This window comes from Pocillopora damicornis, chromosome 2, assembly GCF_964200805.1.
Source record: "Pocillopora damicornis chromosome 2, jaPocDami1.2, whole genome shotgun sequence".
NCBI classification, from domain to species: Eukaryota; Metazoa; Cnidaria; class Anthozoa; order Scleractinia; family Pocilloporidae; genus Pocillopora; species Pocillopora damicornis.
This window is the reverse complement of record NC_142671.1, coordinates 11,001,583-11,024,632: the sequence shown is the minus strand read 5'-3', so window position 1 is coordinate 11,024,632 and position 23,050 is coordinate 11,001,583. Positions and strand designations below refer to the sequence as shown.

General features: G+C 37.8%; 2 protein-coding genes across 2 annotated transcripts; one reads left to right on the top strand and one right to left on the bottom strand.

Annotated features, from left to right (window-relative positions):
- The first annotated feature begins 1,110 nt into the window (after nt 1-1,110).
- On the top strand, nt 1,111-5,471 carry LOC113670792 (uncharacterized). The gene is made up of 2 exons (XM_027186988.2): nt 1,111-2,131; nt 4,195-5,471. The coding sequence occupies exons 1-2, from the start codon at nt 1,958-1,960 to the stop codon at nt 4,564-4,566; spliced, it is 546 nt and encodes a 181-aa protein (XP_027042789.2). The 5' UTR covers nt 1,111-1,957; the 3' UTR covers nt 4,567-5,471.
- Nucleotides 5,472-8,486: 3,015 nt separating this feature from the next.
- On the bottom strand, nt 8,487-22,144 carry LOC113670791 (disintegrin and metalloproteinase domain-containing protein 10). Its single transcript, XM_027186986.2, has 14 exons — nt 21,885-22,144; nt 21,643-21,784; nt 20,356-20,459; nt 19,392-19,626; nt 18,713-18,839; nt 17,224-17,356; nt 16,426-16,635; nt 15,650-15,816; nt 14,739-14,916; nt 13,918-14,080; nt 12,992-13,090; nt 11,968-12,052; nt 10,881-11,241; nt 8,487-10,391 (listed from the first exon to the last, which is right to left on the bottom strand). Exons 1-14 carry the CDS (start codon nt 21,946-21,948, stop codon nt 10,174-10,176), a joined length of 2,286 nt encoding a protein of 761 aa, XP_027042787.2. The 5' UTR covers nt 21,949-22,144; the 3' UTR covers nt 8,487-10,173.
- Nucleotides 22,145-23,050: the final 906 nt, after the last annotated feature.

Below are 23,050 nucleotides of genomic sequence, written 5' to 3'. Positions count from 1 at the left end.
CCCTGTAAAATATATGCGCTCATGTTTTTATGAAGTTTTTTTTTATTTTCCTTTCCACATTTGGGTCTTAGATGATATCTTAGCCACTTCAGTGACGCCAGTAGCCTGAGAACGTGTATTTTAATTAATTTATCGTGTATAAAATTCATTGTTTAATTTTTGATATACACTGATCGAATATGTACCCGCTATCTGGCTAAATGTGCCTTTCCAGAAATTTTCCATAAGTCGCTCAGACAGAACTTATTTTTCAATTTTATCACTTTTTCCCTAAGCCCACCATTTCAAACAATCAATTAAAGAAGTTGTATCAACTTGTCAAATAAATATGGTAGAACATGATTTGGAAAAGTAACTTAAACGAAACTGCGGAGACTTTTCGATTCTTCTCAAGACAACTGCGGTATTTACTTAAAGCTAAGTGCAATTCCAAACACATTAGCAGCAGAATTTAAATGGACTTTTGTCCTCAACACAGCCATCAAAAAGAGCGCCATTTGGCTGCAATCACGACGGGCTTGTCAGTGGGCGAATTTATGTTTGTGTCAAATACGATTTAAGCCATCCACTCAAGTAAGATGCATAATACTTATCCAAGGTAATAATTGTCTCAGGGTACTTTAAGGTGTGGGAAGTGTTCGTATTGTGTTGGTAAACTACCGAAGCGAAACAAGAAATTTAAAGCTCACCACTAGAAGTCTAGTTGAATCGCTGATAACGTAAAAAAAAAAAATTAAAAAAAAAACCTTTTTGTACCCAATGACTTTGTTCTCGCCTAGTCATATATCCAGCAATTTTCCTACCAGCGGGGACGTTCTAAAGGTTGAATGCTGTGAGATAAATGCATTTTTTCTGTGTATGGCAGTTAGATCAATGGAAATTTGCAAGAATTAGTGAAAGACATGTTAGGTCACGTTTATCCAATCCGTCTCTTTTTCACTCCTTAAATAATTTTATTTAATGGTTGGGTTAGGGCAGGGGGTATCTTGATTGTATTCTACCATGTATTTCGCACCTGTTTGGTTTATTGAAATATTTATGTGCCATGCAAATGAAAAAATCTTTATTTACCTTGGAAAACTTTAATTATCTTCGTTAAGTAGACAAGTTACATTCTGCTTTTTCCTCCTTGCCGTGACGAGAGTTGTATTGGCATGGCCCAAAAATTTTCTTAGCTGTTTACAAGAACTTTTTGTTATCGATAGAATTTCGTTTTTGTTAATGTTGCTCAACAAAACGTTTTCATCATGCACTCTTTCACATAGCTTCACATATTCTTGAATTATATACATTTCGAACTGGTTCCGACTTGGAGGAAAATTTTCCCGTTGGTAAACCTCTACCGCCAGTTTTATGTGCTAAGGCCGTGGGAGGTTTGTGCACATCTTGCTGTGTCTTTGTTCCTCACAACACAGCAACGAAAAGCGTCAGATTTCGATTCGCTAACGAGCTTTTATACAGCTTCTCTGCAAATGACAGAAAATTATGGACTCTCTGTCTTGCTGATGAGTATAATACTGATTGCGGAAATTTTATCTAGATCGTGTTTTCTATTTTCAACACCACATTAGATAACATGCCTGCTTACAGAAGTTCTTTTCATAAAAGGCAAATCGTTCAAGATGTTGCTGCGATATGTCCCAGTTTGTCTTGCGTCCACGAAACTAAGTGGCCGGCTTTTGTCTCTAACGAATTTTCAGTTGCAACACAAAGCATTGTTTACATTTAAGGGGGCGCTTTCGCATGAATTATCTTCCTGAAAAAGCGCAGCTGGACTTTAAGTGTACGTCACAGAATGCGCTTAAAATCGTTTCCACCATTTGAGAACGACGAGTACCAGTACAGACTCTCGCATAACTCCGCTTAATTGCTGGTATTTTGACTGCGAAAAAAACTACCTCAGAGATAAAATATTGTTCTTTATACATTGTTGATCTGTTCCACAAAGGAATCATATATGGCAGGAAAAAGAGAAAGCTTGGAGCGAAAAGCGAATCGAGACGAAAACTGGGCAGCACCTGCACAGCAAAATCATGATGAATCGAGGCAAACAGTTCTGCTCCTTGGAGAAAATCTTCACTCGCCGAACAAAAACGAGCCACGCTACATTGTGGAGTCCGACAAAATAAAGGTATGAAATTCAGTTGTCGCCATTAATTTTGGCCGTTGTTGGAGAGACATTTATTTATACGAACATGCTATGAGTACTTTAAATGGCCATGTAAACACAACAGTTGCAGCTCTAATAACTTTGGGTAAATCAAACTAAAATATGTCAATTCTTGACCACATTGTCCTTGACAGAGTCACTCTAAAGAAACAAATGAAGACCTTCCATGTTTTCAGCTCTGAATATTTTTCTAAGCCGACACTTTCTCTATTATGGACCCTTTAAAGCGGATTTTTATAGTTATTCTCACTATGAGAGATGTTTTCGCTTCGTTTTCGTTTACCCACATGGTGTTTTAAGAAATAGCGCGTATGTGAAGTGCAATCCAAGATGAAGGGCTGGAACTCTTTTTCCAGTGAAGTAAAAACCCAATACCGGCGTAGAAACATGATAAAAACTTTCTTGTACGTAACTTTTTGTTTGGTAATCGATATCAAACCCGCTACAGCTGTTTCCACCTTTTGAGTTCAAATCTCTTGGATTCAAACAGTCTTAGTTCTTTTTTTCTTTTTTTTTTTTTTTTCTCGAAGGTTTGCTTATTATCTCAAAGCCGAAAAGTTAAACGTTAGGGTTGTTCAGGTACAACTGCTGTTTTCTTTTTTTACGAAGTAGGATATTTTTCCAACCAGCAACCAAACAATCGGACCAAAAGATTTATTCAAATAAAATTGCACCTTACAAAATTGGGTAGCTAGAAATCTAAATATTATCTTGCGAATTTGCAGAAAAGAGATTTTTAACGAACCGTGATAAATAATTCTTCAACGTGGGTTGTTTGTAACCTCGGGGAAAGATTGTAATAGAAACCTGTTCTGGCAGCGGAAAATCATCAAATAAATATTTAAACTTCGTTTTTTTGAATTCTTTCAACTGTAATTGAAAGGTAAAAATGGAAATTCAGAGAGCATTTTCAGTCAAAATACATTTCGCTCGTCACGCAGAAGGATAATCTCAAACTTATCATATGAATATAGAGTTTTATGAAGTAAAACTTTGGAAAAATAAATCATTTATTGAAATACATTTTAAATCCCCAAATTTCTCTTTCTTCCATGCTGCAGGCTGTTTATTTTTTCTCCAGCTGTAGTGCCAAGTTGTTCTCTCTTCAAATAATTGATCCAAAATGCAAATTTCCTTCTTGCAAAGAGTGCTATTAGGAACAGACAGTTGAATAATGATTGAGAATTTAAAAAAATAGTTAATTGCTAAAGCTTCTTAGAGGTCAAAAATGAAATCTGGAAAGTGTTCAATCTTTTAGCAATGTTGAATTTAGGGTTTGGCTCCGTACCAGAATTAATGTGACTAAAATTAATGCAATACACAGTTTATTGTAAATGTAGAAGAACTTATCACTGGAAAGGGTTTACCCGTAATTGTTACGAGACACGTAGTTATCACAAGTATGTTTCATTATGATGCCGTTTTCTTAACGAAATAATTTATTTTTCCTTGAAATGACTACTATCTTTTGGGGTTTTTAAGCCAAGATAAATGTTTCAAAGCAGGTAAACAAATTTAGGAGGCTACAACTCTGATTGTTTACACTCTATGTTGAAGGGATGACAGCTACATTTTAATTAATTGTTGAATCATTTCCTCCATTTAAAAACGAAAAATGTTTTAGCATGATTTTAGAGTTCTTTTTACAAAAGCCCTCCTCAACCCGGGGCAGACGATCGTTTCCGTGCTGAATAGAGATATGAGTGCTAAATTGTATATTTTTTTACTTTATTTAACGATGCACTCTCAAACACTAAAATCTCGTAGTTTTTGTATTTTGTATTTCTTATGAGAAAATATTGGCAAAATTTTTGTCGCTTTTGTTGCCACGCACAATGAAAACAAAGTAAGCTTCATAATAGTCCCAACAAAACGAGACCGTGGGTGATATTTTGAACACGCATGTTTTTCTTTTCCTGTTGACATTTTCTCGTTATCGTGCAAAGTTTGATAAACCGGGCGGAGTAAATACGGCACAAGTTTATTATCAAAATGCGGTTCATTTTACTAATTCATTCTTTCAGGCTGAAGAGGTTAATAACTCGGATTTTGAGACACAATTCTCTGCCACTAGAACGTATTACAACACAGGTAGGACTGGGGTCGAAAACCACCAACAAGCTTTCCAATCCTCCGCAAACCAGGGTAACCACGGGCAAATTGCCCACGCACCTCCGACTCAGGGGCTAGGGAGAGGGGACCAAAATCAGAATTACCCCTCCTGGCCAGCACCGCGTGGTCTTATCGGCGTTATACCTCCCAGGGAGCTAAATATGAGACCAGGGGAAGACGATGCAGACAACTCACCGAACTATCGCCGTATGGCTGTTTGCCAAGAGACAGACGGTGCTTTGGGCCAGAGGACAAAAATGCGCGTCTACATGAAGCGTTTTTGAAATTTCAGAAATGATGTCTTTGAAAATGAGGAAGTTGGATTCAGATGCAGTATTGTGTAGCGATCAGAAATTCATATAGATTCGTCTTTGGTGATGCATTTAAACTCGCGAATCTTTCGTTGACAAAACTGTTACTGTCAGCGAAAGATTAGTCAAGGATCGTCTCATTTCTTCTTATAAAGCCTTTCGTTGATTTCGTCGCAACTAATTTTAGTGCACCAGTTTGTCTGAGTTTGACACTCCCTTTTAAGCCAGACATATCTACTGATATCTTATATTAGCCTACGGTTATTTGAAACAAAAGTTCATTGTTAGGATTTATTAGCAAAGTAAGATTAAGTTGGCCTGAAAGAAACCATTAGGAAAGTTATGTTGCGCACGTCAGAGCAAGTGATTCGAACCCTTGTTTACGGGCGCTCAACTTAACTTTTACCCTCGTTTCACGTCGCTCGCAGTCTTTCCTCAAAGAGGCTGAAAGGGGCTCGTATGGATAACCCACGATTTGGCCCTCCTTTTCATAAAAGAAAGGAACCTTCGTGAAAGCAGAGATCTAATTACCCTCCCCTAAATGTGTAAAACACAAGGTCAACCGTCCAATAATCACCAGACAGTGAATTAGAGGTCTGAACTCAATGGTCGTGCAAGTTTAGGCCGTTTTACCCAGTCTAACTTGCCACTGGACAAACTTTAACACCGCAGTGAATGTTTTCATACTACTACAGATGTATAAAAACACAAACAGGCGAAAAGGGTACAGAAAGTAGAACCGTCGCAATTGAGCTAAATTTTCAGAGTGCTGGCCATACTGTATAACTGTATGGAGACGTCATTTGTATTGCCCGAAAATATCCATGTTCGTGTGGTTGTCGTTTTAGGAAATAAAATAAAAAGAAAAAACTGCTGCACTGGAAATTTGAGGTTTCAGGAGGCATGCAAAACAAACATGACAGTTCTATACGATCGCATGATTGTTATCTGAAAAGGTGTGTCAAAAACAGTTCAACAAAATACAGTTTTTACGAGATGGAATCTAGGGTTTCCAGCAACTGCACGCGTAATATTAGTGAGCCTTTTACGCCTGAATATGAGGTCAACCGAAAAGAAAACACTGTGGGAAAGATTGCCAAACGACGACAGATTCGAAAGTTTACGAATGCTCAGATATAGATCTTGGCAACGTTCCATTCCATTACGCAATGTTTTGCGAAAAAGAAAACAGAGATCTTAAAAGTAAGATTTATCACGTTTCCTTTGGTGGAATTTCCTAAGATTTGCTGAACCATTAACTATACTTATGCCCTTCCTAGTCTCTGTTGATAGAAAAAAGATTTGAGATAGAGAACGAAAACAGGAAATTGAAAATAGCGAGGAAGCTGCCTTTGTAACTCCTATTTTTTTCGGCTTGTAAATGATCGGGAGGACAAACTTCCCAAATTTTGAGAGATTTCACCGAAGCAAATTGAAGAAAATCAAAGGCAAAGCCAAATTGTTGCTGACGAGCGCCTCCCTTCGTGGAGCCTTTGCTTAATAACAAAAATTATTTTGATAATAGTTATTGCAGAAAACGATAGTCCGAACCTTTGATGGCTTTTAGTGACCATGGAAAGCGAAAATATAAAAATGTTCTGGAAAAACAGTACGCTGGCACGCGCGCAAATATTGAGCAAAATCACTATGGGGCCCCCTTAGAGTAGAAGAAATTAGTGATGATAAATTGACTTGGGTTCGATTTCCTCCACCATTTTCACGAGCGTGGGCTCATTTCCCGGACCGCAGTAAGATATCGTGCCCATCAATAATCTGAGGGACACTAAAATCGACCCAAACAATCAACGAAGAAGAGTTGCTGTACAAAACTTTATTCACATATGAAGACAAGCAATAATTAGAGTAAAAAAGGCTCCGGGGAAATTCTTCCTCTGCTTTCCCCTCGCATGCAGAATGATTCAGATAAGATAAACAATTTGAATTGGGAAAATTCAATACTGTGGCAGGGACGGATCCAGGGATATTGGATTGGAGAGGGCTCACACTTATTCAAACAACACGAAAATCTCTTTTTCAAAACTAGAGGCTAAACAAGCTCAGAAATTCATTAGTAAATTTAAAACACTTCAAGTTGAGTAGCGATAAACAATCTTGTCGTTTGGGGGAATTTTATGTTCACACAAGTAGTTATAATACCCGCACAAAGAGGGATATAGAGTTCGGGACCCCCCGTCCTCTCCTTGGATCCACCCTTGCACTAGAGTGTTTTTCCCCACGCCGGTGGAGCAACGATCCACTTCGTCCGGTTGACGGAAACGGATGTTGCCAGCACTTCTTATAGAACTGATTGACAAAAGCTAAGTATTTTTCCTCTTGAATAATGACAAGCACATAGTATATTGTTAAATATTGTATTTAAAAAGGCAGCTGAATGAAGAAAATATTTGTTTGACCGCTTTTCTTGGCGTAGAAATTCTGCCTTTTCGAGCTCCAAAACCTGTTCTACAATAAGTTAGTAGCCTACGTATGTGGCGGTTTTTATTTCTTTGAGTGTTTGATGAAAATAAAGGCGATGGAGTCGCGTAAATGGTCAGCCCAATGGTCAGCCCAATGGTCAGCCCAATGGCCAGCCCAATGGTCAGCCCAATGGTCAGCCCAATGGTCAGCCCAATGGTCAGCCCAATGGTCAGCCCAATCAAAACCGTCAGTCTGATAATTCAGCCGTGTTTGTAACGCAAAGCCTAATGATCAGGTACTAGCAACACAGAGAGTTTTTGGTCAAGACTTAACAATGAATCGTCTGACAGCAATGATCGCTCGTAAAAAACGTCAAAAGAACGACCAGTTTAACTATGTAGTGGCCAAGCACGATGGCCGCACCAACTTCATTCCAACTTCCCCCCCAAAATTCGGCACTGTTCATGAGCACAATATAAACCCGGGATCTTATCAATATTTTAATATCACGCTGTTTTAGCAACAGGATGCGACTGCAAGTTGGGACGTTGCACTCATTTGAGAAAAAGACTGGACACTAGCAGCATCTCTTCAAGCTGAAGCTACGTTGAAAATAAAATATTTTCAATTTTCCAACCCTTCCGAAGACGCAGGACAAAAAAAGGTCAAAAACAGGTCAAAAAAAGGGAGAACTTTGATTTGGTTCTGCAATTAATCTTGGTTGAACGAGTAAAAAGTTAATTCACATAAAGAACATAAACCTGCCAATATTCGCGTTAGGCGTAGTCAGCCTTAGTACTCGCGTCTTCAATCACGGTCCCGACATTGCGTCCTAAGCACGCGCATCCTGTTGCTTAATAAATCTAAGATCAACGTATGAACAGATCAATATTTAGAGTTCTGTGCCAGTTAAAAAAGGCTGGGGAAACAGGTGCGGACATAGCCTTGGTCGTACAGTCTTAGCATACCGTACCTTACACAAAAACAAAGTTCAAAGGACCTGCTTTGAACCAGATACTCGAAACTTATCACACGATACATGAAAATATCTATAACTTCGTCTGAACTTAAAAACTTTATAGTAAATGATTCTGAAATACGATAACAGAAAAAAAAAAAACACCAACCACGAAATTTGCCAATGATCTTGCATAGGCATCTCCTACTCAAAAGAAATTGGAAAAATTTCTCCTCTTCACCACAAACACGTACAGAAATGATCATAATCTTGCGCACACGGCTGAAAGGAAGAGAGTATAAGTTCGATTCTCGCCGATTGCTGTGCGCAATAGGGATCTCACGCTTTCCCTTCCCTTACATTCACCTTGAGCAAGAGTCTTGCCTCCAAACGCAAAGAGAGCAGATCTTGCTATAGACGAGCCAATAGGGGAAGCTTTTAGACGAACCAATCGGACAAGCTTTTAGATAAGTATCAATAAGAGTCAAAACGTTCTCTTTACGAATAGCCAGAGATATAAAATTCGAAGAAACATTTTATATTTGTGAATAATATCTAGGAGAGATGCGATTGAGACTAGTCAGCGCTTAACTTCTTTTAGGGGCAGTATTTGAATGGATTAAATAATTCTAACCGTGCTGAACGACTTGTAAATGTCCCTAAAAGAGTTGAGATTGCCACAATTTCGCTCAGGAATGTTGTTTAACTAAACCAAGATCGGATCTCAGACATTTCCAACATTCGTAAGTCAAAAAAACCCGGTCAAAATAGTAAATTCATATAGAAATATCTGATACTGCCTAAATCAAACTTCTCATCAATATTAAATGACGGCTACTAAAGTGGCGATAGTTCACAAATATCCGTGAGCTTACTTTTTTTAAACATTGAAAACTATCTTGTAAAAAATGCTGTTGGCCTTGCATTCTGTCAACTAACAGGGTAGCATGTATTTTTTTTTTTGATACAATGAACAACAATTAAATTAAACAAATCTCTGAAATGCCCCTAACTACAAAATATGCACGCGTAAAAAAAGCGATATCCCGACCTGTACATCAAAATAAATTCCTATGTTATGGAAGTGATCACCCTCCCATCCCACAATTAACAATACAACAATGGCTAAGGGATTCACACCTACAGTACATTAACCCTTTCACTCCCAAGATCTCATGAGTAATTCTCCTCACTGTCGGCCATACCCTTCTCATAATGTTAGTTCAGGGAATTTAGTCTTAGATCAACCAATAATCCCCTAACTGATGTTTTTCTTATTCTCCTCACTAGTCTGCTTGACATTGTGTTGATACCGTAAGGAGAAATTCTGTCTTGATCACTCATGGGAGTGAAAGGGTTAACTAAGAAAAGCTACAAGTGAACAAGTACACCACACACCTCAAAGCTCACCTGACTGCGATGGAGCTCGCATCGCACATGCCTAGTATATTTTTCGACCTCAAGCTAAAACGGTCATATAATCTTCTGTTTTTTCCGAAATTCTTTTAAGACTAATTTTTCTCTACTTTCCAATTCTTTGATATAGATAACTTTCTCTACGTCTCAGGAAAGACAATTTTTTTTGCAGACTTTCTATGAAATGAAAAAGACATATTTAATAATAATCAAGGAAAATACACCAAAACCTTCAAGATGCAAAGACATGCAAATATGTCTCTTCACGAATATTCGATATCGATGCCGGTGAACATGAACGTTGTAGCGATTGTTGTCATTATTATTCAAGCTCACAAAAGAAAAAACAAAAAAAAAATTTAGGTGAATCCTTCTCAGTGTGTGACTTGAGCAATCATGCAGCAACGTGACGAATTGGGATTGCGTGACATTTCAAAAGGGGTGAACAGGCCTAACCTTTACTTAACCCTTTAACTCCCACAAGTGATTAGCATGAAACTTTTTACTAAAATATCCCTACATTCTTCGGCAAACAGTTTATGAGAATATTCAAACTTATCAGGTAGAAGCTGCCATCTTGATCTAGCACCAAGTTCTCATAACTAATTTACAAAGAAATGTATGGAAGCTAGAGGGGAGAATTGACAAGCAGATCTTGAGGGTTAAAGGGTTAAGCTCCAGCAAACATTGAACTTCAACTGAACAACAAAAATACAAAGGCCCATTTTTAAAGTGTACAAATAGTTATCAAATTAGCTAATACTAAACCAGCCACCTGAAAAATCGCGTCAACGACCATGCATTTGGATGGGGGCCCCGGGGTACGGTGGCGGATCCTCGTATCCGTTGTATCCATGCCGGGGGTTTCCTCGGTTGCCTGGCTCCATCTGTCGACCTCTCTGGTTAGGTCGGTTACGTTGTTGTTGACGGCGGAGTGTGAGCTGACGATGTGGCTTTCGGTTCGGGTTACTGCTCGGCGTGTGAACGCTGCAAACCTTGATGAAGCCTAGCGGTAAGGAAGGACGATATAACGTGTAAGTTGTCAGAAAGAGGAGTGATTCACTTAAGACGCCGCTTTATTGTAAACGTGTTAGTAATCTGGCCGCATACGTCAAACCACAACGCGCGTTTTACCGACAGCTAGCACCCTAATTATCGTTAAAAATAATTATTTGAGGCTAGAATGCTTCTAATTCCCAACTTTTCAAACATGTAGACAAGGTGAGGCGTGACTTTGTTTCGCCAGGTAAGTGATCATTTTGCATAGCAGGATTAAAAATAGCAGTGTCCTTTGTCGATATCTTAGCAACATTTGAAGACAATTTCGAAAGTTTGAGTTCCTCTCTAGGATCTTAAAACCGGTCAGAGTTCTAATTTCTTACAAACTTTTGAATTGCGGAGACATCCCTTTCATTATTTTGAAGCATACTTCTCAGCAGCACTGAATTCTCTAAAACATATTTGGAGAGGCAGAGATTTAACTCGTTCACTGTACCTGCCATGAGAAGAATGAGACCTACACCCATAAGCACCACCGCCCACCAATACTCTTTGATCCAATCTAAGTATCCCTTGATGGCCTCCTTGCTGAAGAACTTGTTCTTTAGACGTGACAAAGGCCCGTCTGCGTCCACCGCGCGGCACTTAAGGAAAACATCACAGTAACCATTGAAGTCATTGCACGGCGCGCCGGGAAATTGTTTCAGATTTTTTCCCTTCTTCATTTCTTCAATCTCACTGGCCGGCAAGCATGTGCCTTTTTCACCGTCTTTGCAGCACAAATCACAGAGATGATCTTCTTGTGTACACTGGCACTCCAACTTGTTGAACTTTAAGCAAATTGAACCGCTGCATTCCTATACAGAAACAGTAAAAAAAAAAAACAAAACACAATAATAATCACACAGGTTAACAAGTTAGTTTACCATGTAGACAGAACTTCTCAACCGAGCGTTTTACTGCACTCTACTACTGTTTGCGGAATTCGAGCATGCAGAACTCCGAGCGTTGCAGCTGTAGAAACGTGTCAAAAAACTGTAAGGGAGTTGTATAATCTAACAGCGGAATAAGGATAACAATTACAGAAGGAACATTGTACTCAGACGAAAAACTCAAGTACGGTAGTTTTAGTCTGAACAGCCCATGATATATCTTCGATCAATGCGGAGAAAATTTGTTTCGAAGGAATTTCGACAATTCTGTCTGAGAAGAACTATCTGAAAAGTACCTAAGTTTGATTGTTTTTTTTTTTTTTTTTTATAATTTCCTGATTTTCTGTCGGTGCAGCCGAGACCAGGACTAGGACCGAGGCCACTAAAATTAGAAGGGAACACATCTTTGTTTAGCACTGACTGACAACATCAGTTAACCAGTTTAATATTTTTTATAACTTTTATGAACATTTCATCACCAAATAAAGGATGCAATTACTGAATTGGAAGATAGGGCAGGACAATGCAGTCTAATCATGGACTTTCTTCACGAAAAGACCAGTTAAAAGACCAGACTAAAGTTCTGATAAAGGTAACCACCCTACCTCGAAACTCCTACTCAGTAGCACAAACGAGAACTCTAAAACTTACTCCCAGAAGGCAAACTTGTCTTCCGTTGTTACACAAGGTGAGATTGGCTTTAGGGTCCGGAGCAGGACAGGTAGCATTAATTCCACTTTGAAAAAAAAAACATTAAGGAAAATACCAACAACAAACATAAACAACAAATGCAACGTGTTGCTGCAGCGTTGCTCGGAGTTCTATATAATCTGGAGTAAACAAAACTTACAAGACTACAGCGTAACCTCGTTTGCCTCCCTTGTCAATAGTGTCATAAAACTAAAAATTCCTGGCATGAAGGTACAGCTGAGGGAAATCCATGGACGAGTGAAATGGGGATGAGTAAGACGAAGGTGTTCTATGTCCTGATTGGCTAACCACGGGGACAGCCTTTCTTATTCATGTGAAATAAATTGCTTTTTTTTTTAATTCAATTTTTCATTCATGAGCATTTTCCCTCCACCAATGACTGCTTTCTTTTTTCCTATGAAATAAGTTGCTTTAAGCCAGCTTTCGGCAACACTTCACCCTTTGGCCCCCGAGGGTGGGTGGGGTGACTACCATCAAATTTCTCTTGAACCAAGATTATAATCATGAGAGTAAAGGAAACGAGCACCTATTACAGAAGCTCTTGATTGACACTTAACTTCTCCTTATAAGGAAATGTATGGAATGTGGAAGGTGCAAAGGGTTAAATATATACATGTAAGCTTGTCCAGTCAAAATGACCTAATGTTGGCCTAGTGTTGGCCCAATGTTGTTCTCCCTCGCTTCTTTGGCTTTCTATAGTTTCTCAACTTTGTTTACATCCATGAAAAAGCAAGATAAAACAAAAAAAGGAAAGAATAAAAAGAAAAGAAAACACTATCCACCCATTTGGAACTTAAGATTAGTCAATGATGCATTTGAATGAACCTGGTTCTTTGATGGTCAGAGGTCAATTGCTGCTCATCCAAAACCCTCCTTTTGACGAACCAGGACAACATGCCGTGAGAAATGGAATGGTTATGGAAATAAAGTACAACGTTGAATGCACACATGTACAAAAGGATACTTGCAATAGGAACGGTTGGCACACTCTGTCTCATTAAGACACAACACAGTTTGTTTGTGTGGAGTGCAATTGTAACTGCAGCAAAGACCTTCACTTGGGCTGGAAAAGAACACAAATATGTATTTAACATTCTCTTTCTCCTTAAGGGTGACTGTTACAGTAATTATCTCTTGATCAAAGAGGTTGATTCTGCAAGAGAAACTAGAATATGGCAGCCTAAACAAATGAAAGTCAATTCGTAACCTTTTATTAAAAAGCTCCTGTGAACTATCTACAATGTACCACAATGAATAAATTAATGTGTAGAGTTTTGCAGGGAAATACAACCTCATCTAATACACCCAACTCAAAAACTTGTGGGCCCTAATTTAAAATTCCTCATTAGTAACACTAATTCCCACAAAAAGACACAGCACACTTAAGTCATAACTGGATTAGCAGAAAACATCATCACAACTGTTCTTGAGCTTACTGCCAGGGCTTCTCCTAGTTTCAGTTGTACAGAGGGACTAGAGGCCCAGGGATGTTAACGTATGAATTCCAGGTTAAACCCCTGAATTCCCTCAGGGTCACTTGACAGTTTAGTGGAGCCCATCAACATTTACCTTCCAGAATAATCTACAGTGCAGACAGGAACTGAACCTGTACTTTTAAAGTACAGTAAGCTACCCATTTAGTCACTGTGTGTCTTTGCAATGAAATAAGTAAGGTATTAGGAAAATGTTAAGCTGACACAATTCAAATGATCAGAGAAATGACAGTTTCAATTTAATTATATTTCCAGGTGTGTAGTACAAAATGAAATTTTCAGCTAGTTTTTTAGAGAATGATCCATGACCATCAAGCAACTACACAACCATGATTCAAATTTGTGGGTAACATTTTAGTAATGAGATGCATGTTAAACAATAAAATGATTAACTGACCTGCATGTTGCATTTCTACTTCGCTTACAGCCACTTCCTTTGCTTTGAGTGTCACGACCCACACAACATGTGTCCTTCCTACATGAATCATCAGTTTTATAACCACAATCACACTCCTCCCCATCTTCTGTAACCTTGTTGCCACAGATGGCTCCCTGAGCCTCTGAAATGGACAAAGGAAAAAAATTCAACACCAAAGTGCAAAAACCACTCATTAAAGAATAGCTGCTGTCCTTGGTCAAGATAATTTGATTCACAACAGGCTATTGTTGTACTTTACATGTTGAATAATATAATAACTCATTCTTTCAAGTTCTACACTTTATAGGATATAAAGCTGCTCAGCTCTTATCATTACACAACTTTTTTCGTTCAACATTTTCTTATTTTCTTGGTAGAGTACACTGAAATTCCAAGTATTTTGCATTTCACAAGTTACAGAAAAAGATGTTTTGTAGATGAGATGCTATTCTTTGAAGCTTTAGCTTTTGAGATGAAGTACTGGTATTCATCACTATCAGTAATCCAGGAGAGAGAAAGCTTGTCAATTTAATAGAAAAACTCTATAGCTGCTTCTGCCAAATTCCAGCTCTTATATCCCTGCTGCTACAACCTACATGTACAGTTGTATGCCCGAATATACAGGTCTAAATCTTAGCACAGTTGCTTATACATGTAGCTGTACATGTATCAAACTCTACCATGTTCCAGGTTGTTGACTGTACCCTTTGACTGGCCTTGAATTTATCTTTTATAGCATGCCACATGTGAAAGCCCCAAACATAACACACTAAACAAGAAGAAAATGCCGCACTATTTACCTCCAAAGCAACAAGAATTTTCAGTACATCGCCCTTTGACATTCATCACCTCGTTCATTTTTGTCCTGCTACATGGTGAAAAAAGTCTGTTGTTCTTTTGGTCTCCACTTGTAGCTCTTGCAAACATGATGTAATTCCCATCAGATCCTCCTGGGGCGCATTCAGGAGTACTGTCGTGCTGAGAGTTTAAAAAGAAATGTTGTCAGACAACTGGACAAAAACTCCACACAGTCAAGTAGTTTTAAAAGTACATTCCATGCGGAAGGGGTGGGGGAATCCTGGCTCAGGTTGCCCAGCTTACAACATCAACACTTTAACTACTTAACATCCATGCTTTCTCATTCATTCTGACTGATGAACAGTAGGACTAAAACATCCAGAGAGTAATTTACTGTCAGTTATCTGGAACTTCACCAAGCTATTGTTTTGGTTAACCACTTCCCCTCCCTCACCCCCTACAGTAAATAAAAAGTTTGGGTATCACCATGACAATCTGGCAAGCACCCTGGTGTGAAGCAGCACAACACCTCTTGAAGATCCTTGCCAGACCCTTGAATTTGCAGGCTAAAAGTTAAAACTACCTGATTTTCACCCTATAAAACCACTAGGCATTACATTTTCATGAGTACATAGTATTGAAGAGTTCAAGAGTTCTTGTATGCTTTGTGGAATTATGACATTTCTTGACTGGTGCTTGTTAGTATTATGAACAACTTTTTTTCTCCTTTCCTTTTTTCATTTTAAAAGGTTTATCATCCCTTTTTACCCACAGCTATATTATTTGATTAAAAATGCCCAAACTAATGTCCTAAGTTTACCAGAAGCTCTTCACAAGTACATGTATAAGTAAGAATGATCATTACAGTGACCATGTATGCCAATTAATACAAACAGACATCATTAAAACTTACTGGTGAGCCAAAGTTATGGCCAGCTTCATGTGCAAAGGTGATCTCAGAGACTTTTCGTAACACTTTCTTGTTATAATTGACAAATGTGACAACTCCAGTGTTCAAACTTTTTGTTTTGCCATCTCTAAATGAAGTAGCCTTTTCACAAATCCCCCCTGCAGCTCCACCTTATGATAAATGAAAAATAAATAACACTTATACCTGAGAAGGTAAAAAGGCAATGATAACACTTATACCTGAGAAGGTAAAAAAGCAATGAAGTATGTACAGCACTGACCTAGCTGTGGTCATTTGAAACATTTAGACAACAAGAGTGAACAGAATAGCAGCTTTTATTTCAGGATTCCTCTACATGTTTAAATTTCAAGCAAAAGAAGCTACTGTAACAGTATTATAAACATGTTGTGGTACATCGATTTTGTAAGAAATCCAATAAACGGATGCTGATGTGAAAGAGTCTTTGGATTTATCAAAGTGATCAGCCATATTGATGGTTTGGTATTACTATAACCATGAGCCCCTCAATGTTATGTCAAAATTTACGTGCTCTGAAATGTATTGTAAAGTAGTAAGTGGTACTGTTGGTTCCAAATATCAAAGATTTTTAGTGACAACAAATGTAATGTCATGTAGTACTCAACAATGCCCTTAACAGGTACTGTTAGTGGAATTAGAGGGTCACATTCATGTACAACATGTATCTTACCAAGGCACTGTTGCAACTGGCATAGGAATAGAGTTACATAACCAACCCTTAATATAAAAGTTCTTATTACCTGCTTCACCAACCCATGCAAGTCCTAACACACCATCTGCAAAATCTCTGTAGGTAAAAATGTATGACAGGCATACATCATCATGGTTCTCCTCAGAGTTCAGCTCAAGGAGCTTTTCCACTCCAATGTTGCTATCTCTGTAAGGGTTCCTTCCATCATTTGCTTCAGCAGTCCCATTGGCAAACATTCTCTGGATTTGAAATTCAATGCCTGATAGGAAAAAATTTGCATTGCATTTTATACCAAGCCCAATAAGAGAACAAAATTTCTAAATACTTCTTACTGGCAACACAAGAAGATCATCAGCCTCATTTGGTCGGTGGTCATTTTCGTCAGTGCATGCCCTTGTAGAACATTGTCATTAACTATCTAACAGCTAGATCTTTGAGTTCTAAGATGTAAGCAGCTTTGAAGGAGTTGCTTATTAGCAGTCTTTCATGCTTTTGTGTTTATTTTTCTTTAATATCACATTGTCACTTTCCCCTCAATTGTCTGAATGTATGTTATGTCTTGAGAGGTCCCTTACAACTCCAATAACCATCACCAGCAACTCAATATTGTTTCAATCTTGTCTATGTTTAGTCTTTTCTTTTTGTGTTTGTTTTATTTCCAGGTGAACAAAATGTTGTTTCTTTTCACCTCCTTATGATTCCAGGTCACCAAATAGTGAATTTGAACAACATTGAGCTTGTAGCCTACACTCAGGATGATATATGTCAGTGGTCTTATTAGCATCATCTAACTTCAGAATGAACAAGTAAGTGGTGTAGTAGGGTATATATTAAGTGATTACTTTACCGTCAGCTTTATTATCATCACTGAAGTCTGTGTTTTTGAAAATAGAATTTGCAGCCTTGACATGTTCTGCCATCAGTAACATTGCTCTCTCCTTATTTCCACCAGCCATGTTTTCTGTGAACAAATGATCAGCCTGCAAAGCAAGGCAATCATTTTTAATGAAAGCTGCAAAAAGAGACATTTTTCCTTTTTGTTTAAATATGAAAGGAAGCTGATTTTTATTCTTGAAAGTTTTGATAGGTTTAGGCAAAATAAGCTTAGAAGCTCAAAGATTCATTATGTCTCACCTCATCCCAGTTTTAGAAGCTCAACAACACTAAAATAAATAAAGGGGTAAGTTTCTAAAGAAACTGTGGTGCTGCATCGGTGGGAGAGTATAGCAGGTAATTTAGTGTTAACAACTGGGTTGAAAACGAAAATTAGCCACCGTAAAGGCTAAAAAAGCTGATGTTTCGAGCGTTAGCCCTTCGTCAGAGCGATTCTAATCTAATTTACGGTGGCTAATTTTCGTTTTCAACCCAACACTAAAATAAGTGTGCTATAACTCCTTGAACAGGATTTCTGTCCATTTCATGGCTACAATTCTCCAACAATATATAGGTATCAAAAAATTTTCAACTCCCTCTTGCAGAGAGGCACTGTAAGGATTACATGTAAGGGTAACCTCTTGATTACTGGAAATTTGCATTTTCCTTTGAATTTGTCAGAATTCCAAAATGATCTTGAACTGCAACATCAACATGCACAGGTAGTGCATCAATCATAAAGCACATGTACATGAAATTAATAAAAAAACACTATCAATGTCAATCACTATAAAGTGATTGTGTTTTGGTAAGTTTTTTGTTGCAATACTATATTTTGGAAAAAGTATAATTAGCTTAGGATACAAAATTGTATTACATGAGACAATTAATTGGCAATGTTACAACCAGCTATTCTCCTCTAACAAGTAAAAGGTTAGTTACTCAGAAAAGTACATGAGCAGTTGCCAATACTTTTAAAAGGAGATTTAGATTTCAAGACTTGTGACAACTGATGCAACAACTGAACGCAAGGAAAAATACCAAAGGTGTTTTGATCAAGAAACAAACACCTCATGAATCGGTTCCTTAATTAAAAGACAAAGTACACTTGAACCATTATGTGATTAGCTTCCTTTATTGTAAAGAACAATGCTATTTAAAATAATACTAACAGACTCACTACTTCAATCACTGTTTGACAAAATAACTAATCACATTTCAGGAAACCACGATTTCAATTAATTTAATTCAATTACAGTAATTAGTTCTTTGGAATAAAGCAAGCAAAGATGAAAAAAGGCTTTAAAACCATAATGGAATTCATGGCTCACTTCCTGTAATTGGATAGGTCAGGGCTGTGTAACTGACCTTTGTAACTACTTTGTAGTACTTCAACATTAAAATAACACAATCAGTGGACCTAGATGCCCATTTGTGTGACATCAATTGAACAATTTACTCACTTGCATCTTCAAAGTACAAGACAACTTTTTGGGATCAATGTCTCCTGCTGCCCTGCGATATCTGTATAGGACTGGTTCATATTGGGTGTGATCCTCCTTGACTTCCACCTTCCCTGTCACTGCTGACCTGGTTGAGTCAATCAAAAAGCAAAAATTGAGAATCAAAGAGGTTCTGACTGTCAGTTTGCTCTTGGTTTCTTCAAATTAACACTTCTTTGTGTTGAATTGTCAAATATACAATATCGTATTTTTATATTGTTTATCTAAAATTGGTTTCCCTTGCATGATAAAGATGCTGGGAGCAGGTTCAAATACATGTATTACTGATACATGTATATGTATATGAACAGTTTCCAAAATAATTCAGAAATTTCTTTGATTTGTTTTGAAATAAATAATGCCAAAATGTTAAAGGTCCCTGGTATCAAGTCTCTCAATCAGTCTACATGTATTATTCATCACTCATCTCAGTCTAAAACTCCAAATAAAGAAAGGCAGCCCACAAGTGAAAAATGCTGAGAAATTAGCAAAGTCTATCACATATAGCTTAATGTATTGGCACTGACATTGATATACAAAAGTGATAAGTAACAGCTAGTGAGTCAAGTGAGTATGAATCATATCCCACACTTCCAGTGTTATAAAGATGTCTCTATTTAAGTGTACAATGTATATGTACCTTTTAACTTTATCCATCCACTTCTTGGTTTTCTCTGATACTCCACAACCTGGACCATAGGCATGAGGATAATTCACATCTCTGCTTTCATAAATAACTGAGTGGAAGTCATTGGGCTCATCCTTGAAATATTCCTTGGCAGACTCCACAAAATACTCGTCATCTCCTACATGAATTTTACCCTCGAAGACGCCATCATCAGAAATAAAACCATGAACAAGAGATTTCTTGTGTCCTGATTGTAAAACAAGAAAAAAAATTATGTTGTCAGTGCATATCAAACAAAATCCATAAAGGCATTTGCCCATGTAACTGAAATTATGTGATTTCACACACTCAAATACACACACAATAAAAAAATCATGCAAGTGAGCCACTAAAATACAAATGTAGATTGTAGAGGTGAAAGTGGAGAGGTGCAGTCTCTATTTTCCAACCTGAATGACCACTAAATTCCCTTTGAAGCTAACTTCTCTCCTAAAATTATTCACATTGCAGTTTGTCTGTGATGAACTTGCATAGAGTTGTCAATTTTTAACACATGCTTCAAAATGCAGGAAAATTAAAGCACAAAGAGTCCATACAAGTTGATTTACACAAATTGTACTGGTACAAGAGTGCTACAAAATTTTAAATTGATTGAAGTTTAGGCAAGGTTAAAACTAATGCTATATGGCCATTTTTATGGATGGGATTTGGTGTGCCCCATGGAATTTGGAAGGGAATTGATAGGTACTTATGCTCAATTTGACCATTCCCCAACCAACTCTTTGGGTGTTTGTTGACTGATTTGACAAGTGTCTGAAGAAGTGATCCTGCTTAGTTGCCATAAAGACTAACTTCTAGCTAAGGAGACTGTTGCCTTCTTTCCTCTAAATACTGTTGTTGATTATAAGTAACGCAGCGTTTTACAGCAAATGCAATGAGGTTCTTCAGACACTGATAACACACAACTTTCAAGTACCTTCTACATCCCCTGCAACCACTTTAGCAGGATCAAAGTAAGCATCTGCACTAAAGTCATCTGTAAAAAGTTCTGTATCCCTTCTGAGACGAAGCTTAAAATCTCTGTGACAAGAAAACCATATTCAGTGTTTATATAAAACAACTGTAAAATATCAACCCTGCAGACCAATCAACTTGGGTCTTAACAAGGATTGCTTTACAAAAAGGATGGCTGATCCCACATGATTACCTTTTTCATAAAATAACTTTAAACTTACAAATTTGATTGTAATGAGTGACCTTTTTCAGCAATTCATCTCCATTAAATATGCAACCAAGGGTTATCTAAAGAGGGTCCCAAATGGTAGTGTATTGCTTAGCTGTCAGGTGAGCTGTCACTTTGGTTATTTGCAAGGACATATTCTCTAACACATGCCCATACCTAAAGCCCTTTTCACACTTGGTTGTGGCCAAGTCAACCTCAATATCATTCAGTTCGCATTAACAACAAAATAATTGTGGGCATTAAAACTTGAGAAACATGCTTTCTATTGTGCATGCTTCATTTCATTAAGTCATCTGAAGGGCAGAGTTGTAATTTTACATGACCCTTCAAGACCAGCAAAATAATATATTCCTAAGCTAAATTATAAGATGACTTCTGTATGGGGAAGTAGACAGATATTACTACCCAAATGATTTTATCTGAAGGTACTTGTATGTTTCCAAATTAACAATGTACAATACCCTGAGGAATGTTTAAAGATGCATGCTCTTTGTTAATCCAAAATTACTTCATATAGTGAAAGCCTTATGTGAGAGACATGACTTAAATGGGGTCTGCAAGAAGAAAAGAGGTCACCCTTGGCCTATGTCCGTGAAAAATCAAGTCCGAGTGTTCTTAACTACCAGAGCTAAAAAAGTCTAAAAAAGCATAATAGCACTCCGTATGGGGAACTACTCAAGGTTTACTAAGAAGAAAGACACAACACACCTCAAATTGTAACACGGATTGCTGTGCTCCTACGCTCAAGGGACCTCCCTTGTATTATGCTTTAGCTTTTGTGTTAAGTCAGTTTTGAATAAAAGAAAGTATGACTTTGGTTCTAATAACATAAAGAATTTAATTCCTCACATTGTTTATATACAATCGAAGCTTTAGTTAGGAGACAAGCAAGACGGGAGATGTAATCGCAGCCCTTCTTTCAGCATGTAACTTGGAAACGACTTTAAAGTTATTTGCGTCTTTGAAGTGTTTCTTCTAGATCAAAATTCCCTGGAATACGACTTAGACGTTGGTTCTTACCTCTGTTTAGTTTTTAAGTGTAATTCAACTACATGATCGCTGTTTGGACTTGAACGCCTCACTCGACCGTGTTGCTGGACAACTGGAGCCGTGTCATAATTTAAAGTCTCGTAGTGGTTTATAAAATCTCCCAGCGGCCGTCCTATTAAACCAAAACACCGACATTATGTGGGAATTCATATTCAAAGGTAATGCAGTTTAATACGAAGGGATAACAAAACCACAAACAAATTTCAACTTACGATATGCCACAACATAACTTGTGAGGAGTATGAGAGAAGCTAAACAAACTTGTGAAGCTGCCATGGTTCGTAACCGCGAGGTTCCCGCACGAGAAGGCGCAATATCAAAGGTCCTGTCAATATATAAGGTTCTATGTTGATCTTAAGAAGACTGCAGTTTCTAAGTCTGAAGGAATGGCGGTGAAAGATATATAATTTTTCAAAATTCGAAATCTCAACTCATTCTCACTCCCTTGGGAATAATGCGCATGATCACGATCGTAAGCAGCTATGACGTCATACTTCGACAGTGTTATTCTCCATAGTTACTTCGTAGAAAACAAAAAGAACTTCCGTGATGCGGGCCCCTCCACAATATATCAACTAATGAAACATATATTGGACTGTTTCTTCAATTGTGCACCGTGAGAAAATACGTTCTGAACTACAACAGGCATATTATGATTCCTAAAAGTTTTCTTTTAGATCAAAATGTTCCTATAAATTCCGTAATGGTCATTGATTTGAAAGCCGTTCGAGTGTCTCGATTTCAAACCGTTACGTCGTGGGTTAAGCATTATGACGGTCTAAAATCAGCGCGTAAAAGGCAATAATCACACTTTAACGAAAAAAAGGAGTTCTGTCACACTGGTCTGACTGAGTCTATTGTAACAATAACTTCTCTCCTCTATGTCCTGACATTTTTTTCAAGCTGTAATAAAATGTCGACAGATCTTTAATCCCTGAATAGTTCACCTTTAAGCTGCTCCAATACCCTTGGATTATGTCTCTGATCAATGGTTGATCCCTGTCCACCATTTTAGCCCATCTGAGATATGAAATATTCAAGGATCTGACAGAACAGGACAATACGATTGGCTAAGTTACCATGTTGTTTACCCTGATCTACCCTAAATGCCAAATTCATACTTTCTTTTTTACATATGCGTGGTTTACACGACTCAAGAGAAGTTTTCGCATTCGAGTCAACAGATCGATTAAAAGTACTGTGCGGTCTAAATTAGAAATTCCCACTTACAAGAACACTGTCAAACCAAAGATGTCTATTATTTCCCTGTTTTTCGTATTGGTGAAAGGTACTGCCACCAGAAACAAGAGAACTCATTCATACGCTCCTATACACTCCACGAAACTTTAAGCTGTTGCAATAAGCGATCTCTAGTGCA